General features: G+C 39.7%; 3 protein-coding genes across 10 annotated transcripts in view; 1 reads left to right on the forward strand and 2 right to left on the reverse strand.

Moving 5' to 3' along the window:
• Positions 1-20,693, forward strand: part of TRAK2 (trafficking kinesin protein 2) — a 69,582-nt gene that overhangs the window by 35,379 nt on the left and 13,510 nt on the right. For 2 of the 8 annotated variants that reach the window (XM_090144223.1, XM_090144229.1), the window contains one exon: positions 5,670-5,853. The exons of 3 other annotated variants lie outside the window; for them this stretch is intronic. In XM_090144223.1, the coding sequence (XP_090000349.1) occupies positions 5,670-5,727 (58 nt within the window). In that variant the 3' untranslated portion in view covers positions 5,728-5,853. Of the gene's footprint in view, positions 1-1,179; positions 1,232-4,593; positions 4,972-5,669; positions 5,854-20,693 lie in introns of those variants that run through there. 3 more of the 8 variants (XM_090144225.1, XM_090144227.1, XM_090144228.1) reach the window with 3 other exon arrangements.
• On the reverse strand, positions 658-9,765 carry CASP8 (caspase 8). Its single transcript, XM_031601230.2, has 9 exons — positions 9,614-9,765; positions 5,847-6,385; positions 4,985-5,090; positions 3,762-3,900; positions 3,615-3,671; positions 3,345-3,412; positions 2,737-2,872; positions 1,229-1,730; positions 658-943 (listed from the first exon to the last, which is right to left on the reverse strand). The coding sequence occupies exons 1-9, from the start codon at positions 9,668-9,670 to the stop codon at positions 808-810; spliced, it is 1,740 nt and encodes a 579-aa protein (XP_031457090.2). The 5' UTR covers positions 9,671-9,765; the 3' UTR covers positions 658-807.
• On the reverse strand, positions 11,121-19,781 carry LOC116233979 (caspase-8-like). The gene is made up of 8 exons (XM_031601231.2): positions 18,927-19,781; positions 17,639-17,968; positions 17,311-17,416; positions 16,120-16,258; positions 15,053-15,129; positions 14,280-14,391; positions 12,647-13,136; positions 11,121-12,071 (listed from the first exon to the last, which is right to left on the reverse strand). Exons 2-8 carry the CDS (start codon positions 17,947-17,949, stop codon positions 11,912-11,914), a joined length of 1,395 nt encoding a protein of 464 aa, XP_031457091.1. The 5' UTR covers positions 17,950-17,968; positions 18,927-19,781; the 3' UTR covers positions 11,121-11,911.

Here is a 20,693-nt window from a genome sequence, read left to right on the forward strand (position 1 = left end):
ATCTTGGATGAAAATCCAAAGAAGTAAAAAAAAAAAAAAAAGAGTGAAGACATTCAGCATAGGAATCTAGGGAATTACTTACATTCCAAAAATGGTTCAACTGAAGACTTATCTAAAATCAGCTAAGTAGTCACTTACATTAGTATAATTACTGTGCACATAGTAATCAGAAGAGGCAATATGTCTTTAAAGAGCTGTTCACTTATCTAGTAAATTCTTTTTTTGCTATGCCTACAACAGAGACTAAAAAGTCAGCAAGGTAAGTGAACATAAGCATAATGCTGCACCTATACAATTGATTGGAATGTTAAGAGTACTGTGTAGGTAAAGTATGCTGTGAAATACAGGTCACAGCTCAGGATGCTGGAGGACAAGTTCTTGACTTATTTTTGAGGAGAACTAAGTCTGAATGATTTAAAGCAGAGGGGTGTGTAAGAAAATGAGCTGATGCATTCTATAAAATTTGCAGTCCCCTGCCTTTTATTTTATGAAAAATTAAACATAAAATACACAAGGCTTTATATGAATTTGTGTTTGAAAAGTATCTTAATAAAACAACAGCAACGTATGGTACATCTGGAAGGACCCTCAATCTATTGTAAGGTTGCAAACTGGAGACCAGTTTTCAAGTATAAAAAGCATCACCCAAATTAACTCTTACATTCGTAAAGCTTTTATTCCTTATCTATTATCATAAAAACATTCATATATATATATTCTGCTAGGAGCAGACTGATGTTTTACTGAATTCTCAGCTGAGATGAGTGGTTTTCAGGTTACTGCAGTGCTCAGTGCCTCTGCTCCCATTTAGTTTACAGGAAATATGAGTTTTTTCCTCAGTGTGAAACTGGGCTGGGGCATTTGCTTCCCTGCATTCTGCTTGTCAATCTTGCTGCTCACCTCTTGATTCACTGCTGTCAGTATGGTGAGAATATCTTCTCCTCTGCAAAAAATACAAGCAGTTTTGTATTAGAGTATTTGCATTTAACATCAGAAAACTTACTGTGTTCTTATACATCATCTTGACCTCTGCCACTGCTAATGGCTCCTCCTTTAAACCATCTTTAAAGCAGTTGGGTGAACTGCTTCAAACAATCAGTGTTGCTATTCTACATTGCTCTTTTCGCTCCCAGTGCATGTTATCTACCTTTGCATTCAAATCAAACTTGTGTCTTTCAGGAGGAAGATAAAAGGAGTTGCAAAAAAGTATCTTAGGGAGAATAGTTACCGAGGACAGCTGTTCTCCAAGTGTTGGCACAGTGACTGTATGTACCAGGTCCCCTGGCTTGGGCTTCTGTAGGAGACATAATCTTGCAGGGTAGCCATGCCCAAGAGGAAGTCTGCCTCTGAGGGGATGCAGTCCAGCTGAAATCTTGCATCCGTTTCTAGAGAATGATCTTGCTCCCCGGAATCTGTTTCAATGGTTACACCTTTCTGATAAGCATCACCTTGGCAGGCCTGAACGAAGAAGACTTTTGGTTTTCCAGCAAGTGATTTGCAATTTTGCCCAGTAAAAGAAGTGGTCAGTTCCTGGATAGGTACTTCCTGCCCATCAACACCATATATGATGCCTTTTTTTCCATGAGAGAGAATACAACAAACAAAACAGTCTTTGTTGTTGTGGTCCATGCACCGATACTTGTTCACTATCTTACGGATTTCCTCTGCAGTGCTGTCTTTGTATTCTGCTACTATAAAATGAAGGTTGCTAAAGACTTTTTTCAGAGCACCTGGAAAGTAAACCAAGGAGGAATTAAAGCAGTTTTCTAAAATTAGGACACTTCTTACAAATAAACCTTTTTTTAAATTATTTTTTAAATCCAGGTATTTACACTCTTTCTCTGAAAATAATGTAGTAGTCTGATCACTAGTCATATTTGTGTTGCATTCCCTTATCTCTCACTAAAAGAATTCCCTGTGATCTTGCTAATCACTAAATCCTGCACCTTAGGGCCATGCCCACACAGCTTTAAAATACCTCTGGGGTAGATACTCTACCACCTCCCCAGATAGCCCATTCCAGTGTTTGACCACCCTCACCCTTATGAAATTCTTCCTAACATCTATCTAAACCTCCCCTAGGACAGCTTGATCATGCATTCAATAAAAACAAAGTTAGTATATTGATTAAAATATTACAGAATAAAAATACTGACAGCTTGGTCATGCATTAAAAAAAAAAACGAAATTAGTATACTGATTAAAATATTACAAAATAAAAATACTGACATACATTCACCTCCATGCTTTCCTTTGATAATACATCCTTTGATAAAATATATATATATTTATATACGTATGTAAAATATTTCTGTCAATATATTTGGGTAGTCCTGCATCTCAAGAAGATAACCTGCACTCTGCTAATGGATTTTTCTCTCCTGGTTAATGTAGTGCAAATATACCCATTTCACAGACCCTAGGACCTTCAATGAGCTGTGCTGCTGCTCTGCAGGACAACGTACTAAAATGAGGGCCCTTGAATAGCAATATAAGAGTGCCTGAATTCCATATCCCCATCCACTCTTAAGCTAGAAGTGAAGTAAAATTCTGGTTCTCCAGCAAATCTGCTTCTGATTCTGTGTATTTTAGTAGTATGCAAGTCTACCACTACAAGAAACATAGCCTTGACGTGGAAGCTTGAACTCCTAGTCCAGAACACAAAATGGTTCCTGTTTTTATGTACGGTCCACTCTCCCTGAATATACGTAAACTCATCTGTAATGTTCATTGTACCTGCATCCACATCTGTCCCATTCCGATTTTTCATCTTTCTGAGTTCTGGCACTGCTTCCCTGGCTTTTGCAAAATTATGATTATTCAGGATCAGGCAAACTCCACGGGGTCGGCTGGTCATTTTATAAACTTCAAGCTGTTGGAAAGAAAGACTTCTTGTGACTGCTTCTCAGCCACTGTGGCATGGCACAGAGGGTAAAAAGCTAGCTTTCTATCTGGGCAACTCTCCCGGTACTGCTCTACCAAGGCTTGGCCACATGCTGCCTCACAAGCAAGCAAGACAGAACCCACCTCTTGCAGCTCCGCCCACAAGGGGGTGTGTTGCATTCATCCACTTCTCTGTGCCTATTTATCTGCCTACTGCCCGTCTCCTGGTATTAAAAGTTAGGCGTATCTTCTACCCTTAAAAACATTTCTTAAGCTTAATACTTCTGCAGCTTCTGCCTGATACGCAGTTTCAAAATAAAGGACATTAAAGAGTAGTGCATCATTGTTTTTCTAGACAGTGCCTTTAACAGCTGTGCTTATAATACTTCATCTGTACTTCATAAAGGAATGGTCTCTTCCGAGACAAAATTGTGACATTTCTGAGACACAAACTGACTTACCTGTGAAGGCTGATCACAATTGCCCAGAGAATCAGGTGCCACAGATGATGCCAGCCACATGGCACTGTCTGAATACACACACAAAACGTATGTATAAGTAAACAATTAAAAGGGAGTTTAAAGTGCTGCGATCAGTTAGTAAGCGAAAAGATTCTTGACCACTTCTCAGATAGGCACATGTTTAAAGGCAAGATGCAAGTAGTGTAGAGAGGCTAAAAGCCAGAAAAAAAGCAAAGATCTAAATGTTTTTTTTGAAGAAGTTTCAGTTACCTTCAGGGGCTCCTGTGCTGCTTCTTTGACCCTCTGTTACAAGCATCTCTCCTTCACCTGGAAAGCATTCAGCATTAGTCCTCTAAGACACCTTACATATCACTTCAAGAATAAAAAGTATGGGAAAGAGGCCTTGTTTTGTTTTACCAAATGAGTTTAATTCATACTCTTCAATTTTCTTCAACAGGCTCTTGTCCACTTTTCCACAAATAGTCTTCAGGACAGTTAAGTTGTCTTCTCTCAAAATCCCCTTCTTCTCCATCTCAGTGAAAACGTCGAGCATTGTCTGAGCAATCAGAAAAGTAGTTTGCTCTTAGGGCAGATCCATGCTGCTACTGAGAAGGAAGCTGCAGCATGTTTAGGGCACCCAAGCTGGCTTTCATGTACTGACAATACAAGTGACTCACTGTCAGTCTCTCTGTCTCAGTTGATACCTCAAGCTGATTCAATTAAATGTAAGTTGACAAAAGCTAGAAGTACAACGACTAAAAATATCTTCCCAAAACAAGCTTATTTCCCTCCCACTGCTCAGAGATGCTGAGAGCTAATGGTGATCACACAGGAACAAATAATGTCATTTTTAATGACATTTATCTGACTTGCAGTGACAACTTTGTTCACTTGACTGAAACACAACCATCACTGTAGCAAAAATGGGTATAACCATGCAAATATAGTATAAGGAGTTCTCTGAAGAGAGAACCCAAGGGACAGAAGCTTTTGCCAAAGAAAGTGGCAGAGCACAGTGGTCTCCCATGTATTTACTAGAACATCCACCACTGAACAGGCACAGTTGATCCTCTAAGAAAAGAGGAAAGATTTTAAAAGAGATTTCATTAGGCAGAACAAAGTACCTAGCAGTCTAAAGGGCAGGTTGACATAGTGTAAAGAACAGCTGGATATCTTGCAATGATGTAAGTTAACTCCAAGCTCTTGGGCCTTAGCTCTCTGACTGGATCTTTTTGGGGTTTTCTTCTAGGTTTGGAAATAAATAGCACCAAAACATTACAGGAATAGCCCTAGTGGGTGATTCTTCATTCGCTAATGACTGACTTAGCAACCAAAAGAAAACCAGCTGGAAAAGATGAATGAAAGTGCTCAGCCTTCCACTGAATAAAACCAGTCAACTCTACACAGAGTTTGGGTGTGCAGGCATCATGCCTGGCCCAGGGCTGAACTGTGCTTTCTGGGCTGGAGCAGTACATGCAACATTGGCACACAAGTCCTCTATGCACCATTCCAGGTCTTCCCTTTTCCTAATGGAAAAGTGACACTCATTCCCCTCAGAGCAACCTAAATGTTGCTAAGTATTACAGCAATTATTTAAAAGAAAAGAAAACAAAAGAAAAACAAAACAAAACAATTCTTACAGTTTCAGGGCTTAGCTTGCATTTTGGTAATTCTTTTCCCAAAAGAAACTTGAAACACTTCATGTCATCTTTGGTGATGTTTTCTGACAGCTGAAAGAGTAGATACCTAGAAGGAACAGTGGAGGACAGTTTCATTATGTTCTCTAGCATTCTCCTTAGCACAGTTTAACGTTGTACCACTGAACCATCCCCTCAGCTCCCCCATCTGCCTTCCCAGGGCAGCTTTTTTTTCTTTTTAATCTGAGGACATTAGTCCCAGAACAGACAGAAATCAAACCATTTCCAGCTGCAACTAAAAATATCCGTTTTCCCCAAATCAGAATTGCACGGAAAGTTTCTGCACTGGGACATGAGGGCAAAGACAGTCACACCCAGTCACTGACTGCAGCCCACAACAAGCCTTTGTAGTCTGCGAATTTTCTCAGAATCATAGAATCACTAAGGTTGGAAAGGAGCTCTAAGATCACGTAGTCCAACTGTCCACCTACTGCCAATATTTCCCCACTAAACCATGTCCCTTAGTACTACATCCACATGTTTCTTGAACACCTCCAGGCACAGTGACTCAACCACCTCCCTGGACAGTCCATTACAGTGCCTCACGACTCTTTCAGAGAAGAAAGCTTGGTCTTCTCTCCTTTACTGGACAGAAGTTTTCTCTACTCCTTATACCTGCTTTTCCTAGGAAAGATGGAGATGCTTGTGTTTTGCCAAACCTTACCTTGGTGTTAACTCATCAGTAAAAATCTCGCACCTACCCACCCAAGAAGGATAACTGATCCCCAGAGAGTAACTCCGGGGTCAGGCTCTGCCAGACTTTCGCCTCCAGGACCCTGGTGAACCCACACCACCAGCCGCTCACCTGAATGGAGACACCCGTGCCCTGCCTGGGACCTGGAGCTCCCTCTCCATCTCTTCTCGGCTGGAGCCCAGGTGGGAAGCCAGAAGGTCTATCCGATTGATCCGATAGAGCAGTTCCTTCAAGAAGAACAGGTCCCCCACCTCGATCATCCCTTTCTCTTGTAATGCTTGGAAGAAGGCCTTGGGCTCCTCAATATCTTCCCGCTTCCTTACAGTGACGTGCTCCAGGCTGAGAAACTTCAGAGATGCCAGCTCAGTCCTGTCCAGCGCCTCGCTGATCACGAAGAGCAGCTGGGAGAACTCCATCTCCTCGCAGCAGCTCCAGCCCTGGGCCGGGATGGGCGCCACTTCCTCGTGCACCCGCGCTTCTGAGCTTCCGCCCGCCTCCAGGCTGACGGGACAGCGCCCAGGCTCCTGGGAGCTGTAGTTCCGTCTGCATTCCTTACTTAAAAGCCCACAGTTCAACTCAGAGACTGCTTGTCTGCCGGGGGGGAGCTTTCTGACACAGCTGAGGCTGTCTCCGTTCACAGTTACGGAGCGCTATTTTTAAAAAAATAGAAAGAGGCTGAAGAAGTCGAAAATCCCTGCCGTGCGCTTGGCACGACCTAGAGGAGAGCACAGGGGCCGGTCAACGCTCACCAGCGCCCACCTCCCAGGCCAGTAGCAGTGTTCTTTTTCCAGCAGAGAGATTTCTCATATCACTTCAAACATGCATACTACTCTGACAGGAAGAAGTGAATTTTACATGCGTGGCTGGTAAAATGCAAAAACACAGCATTCTGCGCCGTTTTACATTAACACTGCTCTCTGCTTTTTTGAATTCTTCCCTTTTTGCTTCATAAAATTCATACACCCACTCAGCAAAACCAGTAAGTGGAAATGTGGGGGAAGCAGAAAGAGTAGCTTTCCCTCTGTGCTGAAGTATTTGAGAAGAAACACACTCAGAGACACGTGAAAATCAATTGCCAGAGTGGCACTTCAGTGGTTAAGCACAGTAAATAAGAGGACTTCAGAGTTCTCCAATAAGAGTTTGAGCTCCAATCACACCACTATCTTCACATGCATCCCAAGGATATTTCCAGCACGAAAAGGAGTCTTGAGAAAACTGAACTTATTTGAGCAGGTCAGGAGCTCTCCCTCTGCCCTGGGCATTTCTTGCAGTCATACCTCCACAGTCTAAGGGCACTAACAATTCATTGCTATTTTAATACAAGTGAAAGAAAATCTCAGAACACCATTTCCTCCTCGCAAGCTGCCCCCAGGCTGCTGACAGGAAGCACAGCACACTCAGTCCAGGTATTCAACCCTGTTCCCTAATAACAGGCACAAGCCACTAACCAACTCTCTTCCCAGCCCTTGGGATTTGCTGGAGGCTTTCAGCAGCAGGAGCAAGCCCACAGGAAGCAACATGATGGGGTGAGAACTTGGAATGGTGCATCACCTCTGTTATAAAGAGAGATGATATTTTATAGCAACAGGAGGAAGGAGGGAGGTGTTTTTACTGGTTGGAGTTTCATGCTTCTGAAACTGAACATTAACAGCATGGCAGGAGAGCTCAGCACTCAGCACTGATTTTAAAACAGAACCTCTTCCTACCAATACTCTCTTTCACAAAAAAATAAAAAATAAAAAGATAAAAAATAAAATTATACAGCAATCTGAGAGCGTGCTCCCCTCACCCCCAACCTCATCCTTTGGCCTGGATGTTACACCCATGGCTGTGTTCAGGGCTGATAACACAGTTCTGCCACATACTATGACTGTGCCAATCATCTTACCCTATAAATAAATAGTGAAAGCCCCAGAGCCCCTTGAACTCTAATCCTCATAACAAGGCTGCACACACCCTCTCAGTTCCTCCTAAATATTGTGGGTCTTGAGCAACTGTAGTCACAGGATCACTTATGTGGAGTAATTACTGGAAGTCGCTTATTGGGATATTCGCCTCTCAAAAGAAGAAAAGCATTGTGGACACCTCCAGGGTGGAATGCAGTAAATATGCATGGAGTGTATTCCATGACAGTTCCCTAAGCATAGGGATGGGAACTTGGTGGTACTATGGAACAAATAACTGCGTAGCGGTCAAACTGAGTTAGCAGTTTTTCAGTTTTCTGTTGCACCAATTGCAACAAAGATAAGTAATATTAGTCACTCAAGCTCCACCTGAAAGCAAGAAAATAGTATAAAAAAAGGGGAGGAGGAATTTTTGGGAAAGATACTATCGCAGACAAGTAGGGAGGACACTGCTGACTTCCAGAACCAGTCAATGGGCTGAGCCTCTCTTCCCACCCCTACAGAGACATCTATTGGGTGAGATTTGCACACTCAGTTACACCAAGTGCTTTCCTGGGAAACACAGAAATCTCTATGGAGGTATTCTATAGTTCAGAGCTGTATTATTCACAGTATTGGTATTCAAAAGAATCTGCCAAATTGGATATTTACCCTTTAACACAGCAATTAACCAGAAATATTTACATTATTATCATAGAAGTCACCAATATTCAAAGCCCTAAACAAGATATTTGATTACTGCCTGCATATAGATTAGGTCAAAGGTGGAAGTAAGCTGAATGCAGTAAGAATTTTTTTTTTTTTTTTAAACAGCGTATCAGTTATCCCCTCAAGTCCTGTTAAAACAAACTCCTAGTAAATCAACTGCAAGAGCTATGGATCTTTTTTTTTTTTTTTTTTTTTTTTTTTTTTGCACTGACATGTCTGGACAAAAGAGCCTAAACACAAAGTGGCTACCGGAACATCTAATATAAAGTAGCCAGGCCAAGCTCTGAAGATACGTGCAGAATAACTTTGTATCTAGCTAGGAATGTATTACAGTTGAGAACTGCAGAAGCCAGTCACATTATGTGACTGGGGAATTCCCGCAGTTGTCAACATAGAACAAATACAGCATAAGCAAAGACACAGCTTCAGAAAGGAAACACAAATGAGTACTTGGGAATTCCCAAAGATCTCAACTATTTTTTAGTACACTGCACAGAAACCATTGTAAATTAAACATGTTCTCTGTAGGTTTACACCTCTTTACCAGAAAAAGGTAGATCTGAATAATTCCAGAGAACATGTGCCCATGTAAGTTAGGGGTCAAAATAAAAAGGATGGCCATCAAGGACTTCACACTGAATATTTCCTGAGAACATTCTAGCTCTGGACTCCCTACTGCACAACTGGATCTTCTAAAGGATGTGGAGTTTGTTTCCACTTCCCATGAGTTTCCAGGATTTCCTGTGTGAGATGTAGATGACAGATGTAGCTAATAATTAAATATAAGTGATGAAATAAAAAAAAAAAAATCTCCTGTAGTCAAGCTTTTCAGCACTCTAAGTGCTGGGGAAAAAAAAAAAAAAAAAAAAAAAAAAAAAGTGTGAACCCTTACAGAGTTAGTGGATACTTACAGCAGCCTGTGCAATGAGAGAAAGCAGCAGCGAGCAGGCAAGCTCTTAATATGTGTCAGAAATCCACCCTGGCAGCAGCAGATTACCAGGTTGCCCTAAAGACTGAGAGAATGATAAACTTCCCAGGGAAGACTGGCATCAACATCTCTCTGGGACACTGACTTTAAGCTGACATTCAACTGAACAAATAAGAAGATGCAAATCAAAGGGATCAAAGGGCAGACATTCGTGCCTCTGAATGAACACTGCTTCCACCTAAGCAGATAATGGCCCTCCCTCACTCTTCTCAGCATTTTCTTTCGCAAACAGCCTCATTTTGATTGCCTGCTTTCTAGCTTATCTCTGCAGGACCTACCTCAGCCTTGCCTTCCTGCCAAGCTTGTGATTCACTTCCTGCTGGTAATGCCTCCATTGGCTGAAAACATAACAGACTTAAGTGTCACATTGCTTCAGTGCAAAGTTCTGCTTCCCAGACATGAGTTGAAGAAAAGGGAAGGCAGGCTGAATAACCATAGCCTCTGAACGGAGAGGCAATTGCCCCTCCCCCTTTCCCCGAGTTGTGCTACAGAGAAGAAACAGGAAATTGTCCGGTCTTCAAGTTTCCTTCATACCTCAGCTCTGGTAGAGGGCAACAAATATGGTCAGAAACATCGCAGCCACTCTGCCGTGGGGGTGTGCATATTTATTTTGCTCAGAACCACAAAAAAATGAAAGTGCATTTTCTCCTTCATTGAGTCACATATCAACCCACAGTATGACTTCTTCCTGAAATTACTTTTAAGTAACAAGAGCTTCTCCAAAAGTCATGCCTCCTTTTTTATATTATGTTCATTATTACTATACAAAAAAACCCAAGTAACATCAAGTAAATTTGATATTAGACACTAAATTCTCCTTATGTGGAGTTTATAAAAGAACCTAATCTGAGAGGACAGAATTCTGACACAGAGGCATAGAAAGAAACAGAAATGCTGTAGATTCACCACTTCACTAATACCAGTAATATTTTCTCTTAATTCTACTGGAGCAGCTGCCACCTTCCAGCAAGCTTCTTCCAGAGGAAGCAGCAATTTCATATAAACTATATTTCCATAAAATTAAAAAAAAAAACAAAAACAAAAACAAAAATCAAAAAATTTCTACATTTATAGCAAGGTCTCACATATGAAAATGCTATAGAAATTTGAATTGTCATGTTTTTCAACAGTTAACCAAACATCAGCTATAGAAATGCATCATAACCTGTAACACCTGCTAACACCTGCCACAAACAGCATTCTCATTTATATAATGCTTGTAATATCTATTTATTATTTATGAAACCTGTATGAACAGAGCTGTGATTCTAAGAACAGACATTCTCTCTTTTACTTAGAAAGTGAAAATGGTAAGCAGAGCAACTGTCAACAACTGTGAGGAATTAAGAGTAAAAGGCCTCACTTCAGGAAGACAAACAGGGCTGAATAAAGAACCCCCGCCCCCCCCAAAAAAAGCAAATTAAAAAAAGCAGAAGTTATAAAGTGTTTCACACTGATCCTTTATCTTGCTATAAAGCTCAAAAGGGACGTAGCCATTAGAATTCCAGATGGCTCCCAGATACTACATACATACTGCTGAAAATACAAGGTAAGAACAGCTTTACTGGCATCAGCTCCCATTATCAAGAATGTCCTAACTTTATTCTTTTCTACCATCTCTCCATCTGCTAATGAAAGAATATAAATACGCCACCTCTCCCTCAGGGTGTCTGCCATAGAATACTTCAGTGAAAGCAAAATAACTTCTTTAGCTGAAGCAAAGGAGGTTTGTTGTGCTGACTGTCCCTCAATCAACTACTCAGAGGAAAACACCACAAGCAAGAGTGATGTGACAACCAACAGCGTTTATTATAACAGAGATTAGAAGCCTGTAGAAGCTACAGCCAGTTACCAGGAGGTGACAGCGTCTCAGAATTGTGTCTCATAGAGTGGAACCTTACTTCCAGTGGTCAACAGCCTTTCAAAAGATAATGCTTCCCAAGCATTCTGAGAAAGAGCACAATTGGAACTTATTAATAAAAATCTTAACCAGCAATGCTGCCCAACCATGCAAATTAATAACATAAAGAAAAAAAAAAAAAAAGTGAAGGAAAAGAACCAGATATATAACAATCACTTTTCCTTTGTCCTTCTGGACAGAGACATTATTTTCTGTGAAAAACTACACAGCTTCCAGAGATACCCAGTCACTCACTTCCATGTAAATCAGTTATAGCCTTACACAAGTTCCCTGAGAAGGGATCTGGTGCTCTGAATCTTCCTGTTCTTTTCTTCAGATTTCAAGGACTTACTCTCCCAACAGATAGAAATGATAATGGCATATTACACTTAAAAATCATACTGCTTGGAGGCGCTTCCTCACTTAAGACCAGGGCTGAGGAGATTTCATTGCTTCTGCAGGACAGGAAAGCAACTCTTTACTCCTCCATTGCCTTAGAAGACCTACCAATTCAAGTTTGAGCAGACTCATTACACATGGCATTTGAAAAATTTAAGTCGGATGGCTCCTTGGAGGACAGCAACGAACTACACAGACCCAGACAATTTCTCTTGCAAGTTCTCTTAAATTCCCTGTGGAAGTCCATTCCAGAGGCAATTCCTAATCGAGGACATTCTTATTTTTCCTGCTTTTCAATTGACTGGCATTGTGGAATTTGGAAGATAAATTGTTTCCGTAGGGTTGATGTTATCTTTGGCATCTGTTTCCACCCATTTAATACTCTTCTTCCCACTTCCTTGTTCACTTCTGTCAGGATGGTTATGAGGTCCTTGCGACTTGAACAAAAATGAAGAAAAGTTACATTAAAATACACAGTATGTGCTGCTTGTCCAGAAATTGATCTATATTTGTTCCAATAAAAGAGATCTCGGAAAGTTATTATCTTTCCTTCACCTTGCCCGCAACTAAAATTACACATTCTGTTTTGTAACCAAAGAATTCAGTATGTTTTGGGGAATAAAAGCAACCTCAGTGTAGGATCACCTTCCAAACTAACACAGCCTTCTACTTCAGTTGTGTTCACAATAGCACAATAAAATGAAACAGAACCAATCTATGCATTCACCAAGCCCCCCTCTGAACATCATAAGAAAGTAGCGTCTGGAGGAAAAATTCCATCTTCTAAATTAAGTTTATGAGGGAAGAATTGATGAGAATTATGAATAAAGAATACTGATTTCCTGCCTGTGTACCAGCCCAACAAATTTGCCTCTCATCAGGTGTCACTGGAAGAAAAATCATTTATCAGTCAATAAAATGCTAAGAACATGCACACATAAATACACCTGCCTATATGTAATGTTCCAGCATTACAACCCCAAATCTGTACCTGGGTTAAAAATAGACTTACAGTGGGCAAAGTAACTCCATCTTGTCACAGAGGCACTGAATGTAAACACTGCCCGTCTTTATAGAACGGTAGCACTCAAAATCTTCCACAGTAGCCATGCCAACCAGAACATCAGCCTGGTCAGGAATAGAAGGCAGAGGGATAGCATCCATCTCAAGATGACCAGAACAGTCTTCCTTTACTGTGACAGCTGGATGACCTACGTAGCCCTGGCAGGCCTGTATGAAAAATAGCTTGGGCTTGCCAGCAAGAGAAGGACAATTAGATCCACTGAAGCAGGAGAGTAAATCTTTAATATTTACAAGTTCGTGATCAGTGCCTTTTATTTTGTCCTTCTCACCATGTGAAAGAATGAAGCAAACAAAACAGTCCATGTTGCTATGATCTTTTTTACTGTATTCTTTAACTTTTGCAAAGATTTGCTTTGCTTCTAGATCCATGTACTCAATTGTGTCAAACTGAAGCCATTTAAATACTCTCTTCAGAGCTTCTGGAAAAACGAAATTAAGAAGGTACTTATTAAACATCAGGCTATCTGCAGCAGAACAGGTATTAGCAAAAGTGTTTAGATCCCACTGATAAGTTCACCTGACTATTTCTTAGCCTGCCAAGTCTAATTAGAGAATGACCTAATTTTCTTTTCTTTTTTTAAAATAAAACAAAAACAAACAAAAAAAAGCAATGCAATCGGGTTCAACACTACTATTTAAAGCAAATGCAGGTTTCAGACTGCCCTAAAATTAATCTGTACAATTTAGTGAAGTGTACTTTTTTTTTTTAAAGAAGGCTTTCACTATTTGCATAGCAATCTCAGATGCTTAACAGAACAACCCTTGGTTAGTTAAGGAAGAAGTAACTCTTCACAATAACAAACTACCATTCTTAAATGAATTTGATCCCTCATTAATCATGAGAATGATTAATGCAGCAAGAAGGAAGACAGGGTAACCTGCTAACGTGCTAGCAAGGAGAGAGTGCTATATAGATTTCCCAGCAAATGTTGACTTGAACGTTCTGCAGGAAGAGATCAAATAGCTGGAAAGAAAGAAGCACGTAGACAGGCAGGGTGGAGTTAAAACATCATTGGCATGTGCTTTCAAGAAACTGATTTTAGTTTATTAAGTTAAAGAAGTGATTCCTGCAAGAAAACAAGCATTAAGGAAAGTTATAAAAGAGGAAAATAACTGCATTTATTTGAGCATTATTGCAAATGGGTGTTCATAATGACTAAATTGGAATGCTTTCTCAGCTTGCAGAATGGCCAAGCTGTATCTTCTAATGCAAACCAACACTGAAAGATTTTAAGGACCTCAAAATGCTACTCTATGATAGATAAAAATTAAAAGCAATCAGAAAGTGAAAAAGTGGATTAGTAACATCTCCTTCACTTTTTGTTACATATGACCAGTTAAGATGATGCTTTTTACTGACAGCATAAACACCTTCCCCTTCTTAAAGTCATGAGCCAAACTGTTGGAAATGGTATATTTCAAAATTCTGCAGTGATTGTCACTGCAGTTAATTTGGAGGCAATGGAGCTCAGTGGAAGCAATCATTTTTCACAGTAAAGTAACTCTCTTTCAGAGGGTAATACAAAAGAATAAACTAGTCATTGGATTAAAAAAGTACACACTTCCATCTTCCACTGTTCCTTCTCTGGTTTCATCTGGATTTTTAAAACGGTAGTTGTTCAGAATCACGCAGTAGCCATGGGGGTTATTTTCCATCTTATATGATTCCACACACTGTAGAACAAAGAAACCATGTAAGAAAGCGGTGCCAATCACCCAAAAAACAAATATGCTATGTACAGGTTGGTGCTCCTCCATGTCCAAACACACACACACAAAAAAAGAAGTCTTGAGGGCAAAGCTACAAGAAAAATAGTTTAAGAGTACAAGTCAGCCCCAGGTACAGGTGAGAGGAAGTTGCTTGCTCTTCTGGAAACCCTCCTCCTCTCTCTCTTTGGTTAGGATATGATTTTGGAATGGGAGAAAGTGAGTATCCATTAAATAAAATCTGCACACGTGGAGGAAAAGTTCCTGCACTATACCATTCACTGAGAGTCCTGCCTTTCTAGCAAGATAACAGATGCTTTTGGTCCCTTCCCACCTGCCCAGGATATTCCTGGACAGGACTTTAATGTCCTAGTCTCTTTAACATCGCTTTTCTTCCCATGACAAATAGGAAAATGACCTTTATTGTTTGTAAGGTTGCTGACAGCCAGGTCCTCATTAATGAACATGGCTTGGGTCTTGTTTTGAAAACAGGAACTCTTCTACAGCCAACATAAAAACCAGAAGCCCTCTCTTTCAGCTCTTCCACTCACTTAGCCTTAAAAACTTATTCCCCCTGCTCCCAAGAGTTAGATGAATATTTCAAAGGCAATCTTGAGGCATTTCTCACCCCACCCTCTGCTCCTTGTCCTGGTGGATGCGTAGACACACAGACTGGAAAGCTCAGATTTTCGTTAGAATAATTTTCTAAGAAGGAGATAAACAGAATATTTTAGGATAAATATTCCACTTTGCATATTTCAACACCAAACAAACAAACAAACAAAAAGCAACACAAAGAGATGAAGGGATGAAGCTGTGCAGAGTTTGGAACAAATTATACAGTTGTGTTAAGACTATACAGCCCTAATCAGATATTCTTAATATTATAGTTATTAAGCAGAAGTGAACTTCTGGGCTTGTGCACATACAGTAACCTGAGACAGGAGATGGCATGCAGTGCATTATCACAATGACTGTACCTTGACCAATTTCTTTGTTCTTTTATTGGCAGCAAGGTCCAAATAATATAGCAGTGTGAATGTGATAGTCACCCCAGGAAAGCAACTCATTATCTCCACTATGGGATACATAAGGAAAAGTGTAAAGCCATTTTTATAATGATACACTGCAGCCAACTCATTTACTTCTGAAGTTATTGTCCCTTCTCTAGAAGACTTTATTTTGGTAGACACACCAGGCATGCAGAACACTAGCATAATGGAAGATCTCCTCAAAGCAAGAAAACATTGCTCTAAGTACAGCTGCCATGAATAAGTGAATAAGTCATCGCTCAGGATTCTACACAAGGAAATAAATCACAATACTCATTTTAAATTGAGTTTAATTGTCAGGAAAGCAAGATCTACCAACATGCTCCTTTCCTGCTTAGCAAGGGGGAAAAATCATACCAGTAATACTAAAAAGCTATTCTCCTGACAAGGGGCTTGTTTATCCTGACCTTCCTTAGCCCAGGACAGAACAGAACATGTTTCAGGGAGAAGAACAAGAAAATATGAGATAGTGGAATAGCGGAGAACATTAGAAACCATGGGTAGCAAAAGCTGTTCTGTTTAACTTAATATACTTTAAGATGTCTCTCTTATCCTTAGATTCCTAATATCCCAAAGATAGAGCTATGAAAGTCACACACACACACAAAAGTTATCCTCCTAAACAGCTGATTAATTGATTTACCTTTTGTTTTTTCTTCATAGTCATCAATTTTTTTCTTTAGGTCAGCTCTAAATGCCTTTAATATACTCTTCAACATTGTTAGGTCATCTTCCTTAATTATTCCATTTCTTTCCATTTCCACTAATACCTTCAACATTGTCTGGTAAAGAAAAAAATGGGACAACAAACAAAAAGCATAACCCAAAATCATATAGTGACTTTCAATAACTGCATTATCAGATTCAGTTATTTATTATTCAGTTGCTTCTGGAGAAAGCAACATCCTCAGTTCCCGAAGACCGATCAACTTGAAGATCAATTTATTTTTCCTCTAAATTGCATTAAAACAAAGGTCAGGATGCAATGTGAATGAAGAAACAAATCACTAAGATAAAGACCATATTTGTAGAAATTGCCTATGGCAAGGTTATCCTGCTTTGCTTCAGCAGTGCAAAACACTTAAGCAGATAATAACACAGCATCCTCTTGTGCTTCTGCATTCAGGTGAACTACTGTAAGCCATTTAGCTGCACAACTCTACATTTTCTAACACAGGAAATGTCTTCAATGATGACTTTATTATTTAAAGCAGATTTGTCCGCCAAGTTGGAGGTAAATCTGCTAATTTTGCTACAGTTGCTACAATACAAATAGGACTTTTAAGGAAGCTTCTTTGTAATACCAAATAATTTCAAAGCCCTATACATTATTTACAAAACAGGTATTAGACTAGCTCACCAAACCTCCTAATACGATTGTGAGGAAATTAACAGAGTTGTTACCTCAGATTACAATGAAGAAGAAAATGTACTCAGTAACACACAAAAATTTGTGGTGGAGCTCACTTGAGAGCTCATTTTATGATGTCTGAAACATTGCTTTTTTTCCAGCAAACATCACTTTTATTAGATACATCATATGCACAAATACCTTACAAAGAGTCAAGAAAAAAAGAAAGGCAGAGCATGACAAATATCGCAAGAAAAAAAGATGAAGAGGCAGATGAAGAGGTAGTGGAGACAAAATGAGAACAGGAGAGTTAAAAAGTGAGAAAAAAGGGTCTGTGCTGTCACAGAGCACCTGTTGGCTACCATCACAAATCGTTGAAGAACAGAATTTTCATGAGCGCACTAGTCTCTCCCTACTCCTGTCCTAAAACAGGCAGTCTCTGAGCTAGTTTTGCAAGAAACTTATCAAGATCATTTTGCTTACAGCATTATCCCGTAGTTTGTTCTTTGGTAATTTTTCTTGCAGCAGGAATTTTACACTCCTGACATCTTCTGGAGTTAAGTTCTCAGCAATTCCATATAGCAGTTGTCTGCCATTAAAGGACAGAGAAAGACTGATTAAGAAATTTATGAAAAGTAAATGTGGCAAAATGTAAAACACGGTCTCCAAATTCACAGCATCAAGTAGTCATGCTGTAATAAATACAATTATGCTGAACTATTCATAAAGATAACACTGTAGACAGAAAACAAGAAAGACAACAGAACTGTTGTGCATTTTGCTTGCAAAAGTATACTACTTTTGTGCCTACCTGTAGGCTGACACCCGTGCCCTGCCTGGGACCTGGAGCTCCCTCTCCATCTCCTCTCGGCTGGAGCCCAGGTGGGAAGCCAGAAGGTCTATCCGATTGATCCGATAGAGCAGTTCCTTCAAGAAGAACAGGTCCTCCACCTCGATCATCCCTTTCTCCTTCAGCACTTCAAAGAAAGCTTTGGGCTCCTCACTATCTTCCTGCTTCCTCACAGGGATGTGTTCCAAGCTGAGAAACTTCAGAGCTGCCAGTTCTTCTGTGGCCAAAGCCTCAGAAATGTCAAAAAGGAGTTTCCGGAAGTCTGAACTCATTTCACGTTAAGATTTTGATCTAAACACAGAATTTGATTTGTTTTGTCAGTAATGGTAGTGCAACCACATGATTATAAAAGGTATCATGGCATACAGAATAGTCTGAGATAAATATATGTAATAAAAAAATACTTCAGTAGATGGAAGCGGTCCTGCAAACATAGCTTTGATGCTTAGCCCTTTGGTTCTCTGAACTTAAGTAAGAACACTAAAAATTGCACATAAATAAAAATGACAGAAAGTCACAGACCCTTCTCACTTCCTACGGTGTATTTTAATAACAGGATGTACTGATATGTAAGACACACTATCCTGGCAAGTCAGTGTTTTTTCTTTTGTTATTTCTTATGATTCCATTTGGGAGCAAGAGTCACTCAAAATCTGAAATACAGACTACACAGTAAATAAGACTGACAGATTTTGCGCTATGACAAAGATGAAGGTTTTACACTCTAACAAAGATAAGGGCACATATGAGCATGTTTCTAAGCTATTTAGCTGCTTCAATATACTGCTTCTGACCTTGGTCAGTGTAAACAAAGCACATCGTCCTGTTTTGGTTCATCTGCAGAAAGTAAAATTCAGTCCCCTTCTCTCAGTAATATTCAGATAAAATACGGATCATGTCAACCTCTTCAAAAAGACCAGGAGAATCTTGTCGAAGCAGTTCTGTTTCACTGATCATCAAATATCCTCCTCCTCCCCCATCACTTACACCTACCACTCCAGCAGCTTCACCAATATTAAATTTGACTTGCGCATCCAGCCTTTGAGCACAATAAAAAGTCAGAAAACAAGTTTCAGACCTACAACATTACTGCAACTAGAACAGATTTGCCATCTACATGCTGTCTGTAAATACAGGAGCACACTAAAACAATATTTAACTGCATCTGTCTTCTACTTCACTAAAATAAAAACCGATACAACGTAAACTATTTCTTCTATACCATAAATAGCCACTTTAACACACTTACTTGGAAAGGCAGGCTGGGAGACCGCTGAAACAACTCTGTAAAATGAAAGTAATTGTCTTGGAAGTTTCAGGAAAAGTACTGGGTGTACTCTGGCCTGTGTTGTCATATGACTTACAAAATGAAAGTTATATCGAAGCTGTGATAATTTTGCAGCAATTTCCTTCTCCACTTATCACTTTTCTGGATGAAGGAAATTGTTACACTGGTTGTGAGAAAAATCAGTAAACCTACAAAAATAACTGAAGCTTTTGAAATAGCATAGCAAGGACTTGCTAGCATATGGTACCATTCATTAAATAGTGATTAACTATGAATCCTAATTAAAAGATAGTGGTAAAGACGTGCATTAATTACATCTTCCCATTTAAAAATACCTCAGTTCCATCACCCTGTTGTGTCACCAGATCTTCCACATCTTACCTCCATTCTCTGAAGTCCCACTTGAACTTACCTAGCCTACTTTTAACAAGCGTATTTATGGAAGATTATTTCCTAAAATGAAATATCAGCACCATATTCAGTAGCAGTACTTAGTGCATACAGGAAACTGAAAGGCTAAACATCTCTTTGAAATTATTTCACACTTCCCCATTTGCAAAAGAATTTAAACAGTATTTAAATTTTGGCATTTACATCTTTTTTCATGCATAGAACTCTGCCTTTAATGATGAAGTTCCAAGAATGGTCCGTTGGTCATTGGTATACTCCATGCATTGGGAAACATATGAACAACAATCAGTACAGCTACCAACCCCTCCATTTATATCTGAAGCTCAGTCAGTATTATGAAAAGAGACAAGAGAACAGAAATATATTCAAATTTCACAATGGAAGCTACCTTTCATTGATTTCAACCTACCTACCTTTATGAACTCAAAATTATAACATACCCTTCAATAGAATGAGGCCTACAAACTTCTTCCAAAGGTCATACTCTTGTAAGAACTCAGAAAATTTGTCTGACATTCAATTGCATGAGTCTTCCTTTTATCCAAAGGTTAGAAATGACACCGAGGAACAAAACAAGCACTCTCTGATCTTCAGGTCCAAAACAGTTGTGTCTCACGTTGTCCCATGCCGCATTCTCTCTCTTCCTTCATCAGTAGCTCTGTGTCTTAAATGAATCAAGATTCCAGTTGCAGATTTAAAGAGGCAAAATACCGTGATTAGTACAGTATGAAGAATATTTGCAGACAAATCCAATCCTAAGATAGCTCTTTCCAGACAGAGACTTCTCCCATCATGCAGTTGTTCCAGGGAGCACCCCTTCTGGTATTGTTCTTCCTGTTTTCATGATTTCACTTCTTATTTCTCTCTCATCTTTCCCAAAATATTCCTGCTCTTTTGTTAACCCGTAGTTGCTCCAATTTCTGTCAGCTCTTCTGCAGTCCTGTTTGGTCCCTCTGGCTTCACCAAGAACAGTCTTGATGATCCAATTAATTCCATGTACAGCAGCCCACCAAGAATTCAGCTCTTCCAGAAAGGCTGGTCTCAAGGAAGTGAAAAATGCTGAGGGAACTGACAACTCAGCATTGTGACTGGCCTCTACTGGCAAAAGCCAGGATAAACCACTCCTATGCAAAAAACTGTCAGTATGGAAGGACTTGTCAATTATACAAATCCCACTTTAAAGATCTTCCAAATAAATTATATGCAATTATAAATAAATTACAACAAGTCTTCCATATGCCCAATCTAAATCCCGCCCTTTTTAGCTTGAAACTGTTTCCCCTTGTCCTATTGCAACAAACCTGCTAGAGTATCTCC

Source organism: Phasianus colchicus, chromosome 7 (assembly GCF_987193195.1).
Source record: "Phasianus colchicus chromosome 7, bPhaCol1.hap1.1, whole genome shotgun sequence".
Taxonomy (NCBI): Eukaryota; Metazoa; Chordata; class Aves; order Galliformes; family Phasianidae; genus Phasianus; species Phasianus colchicus.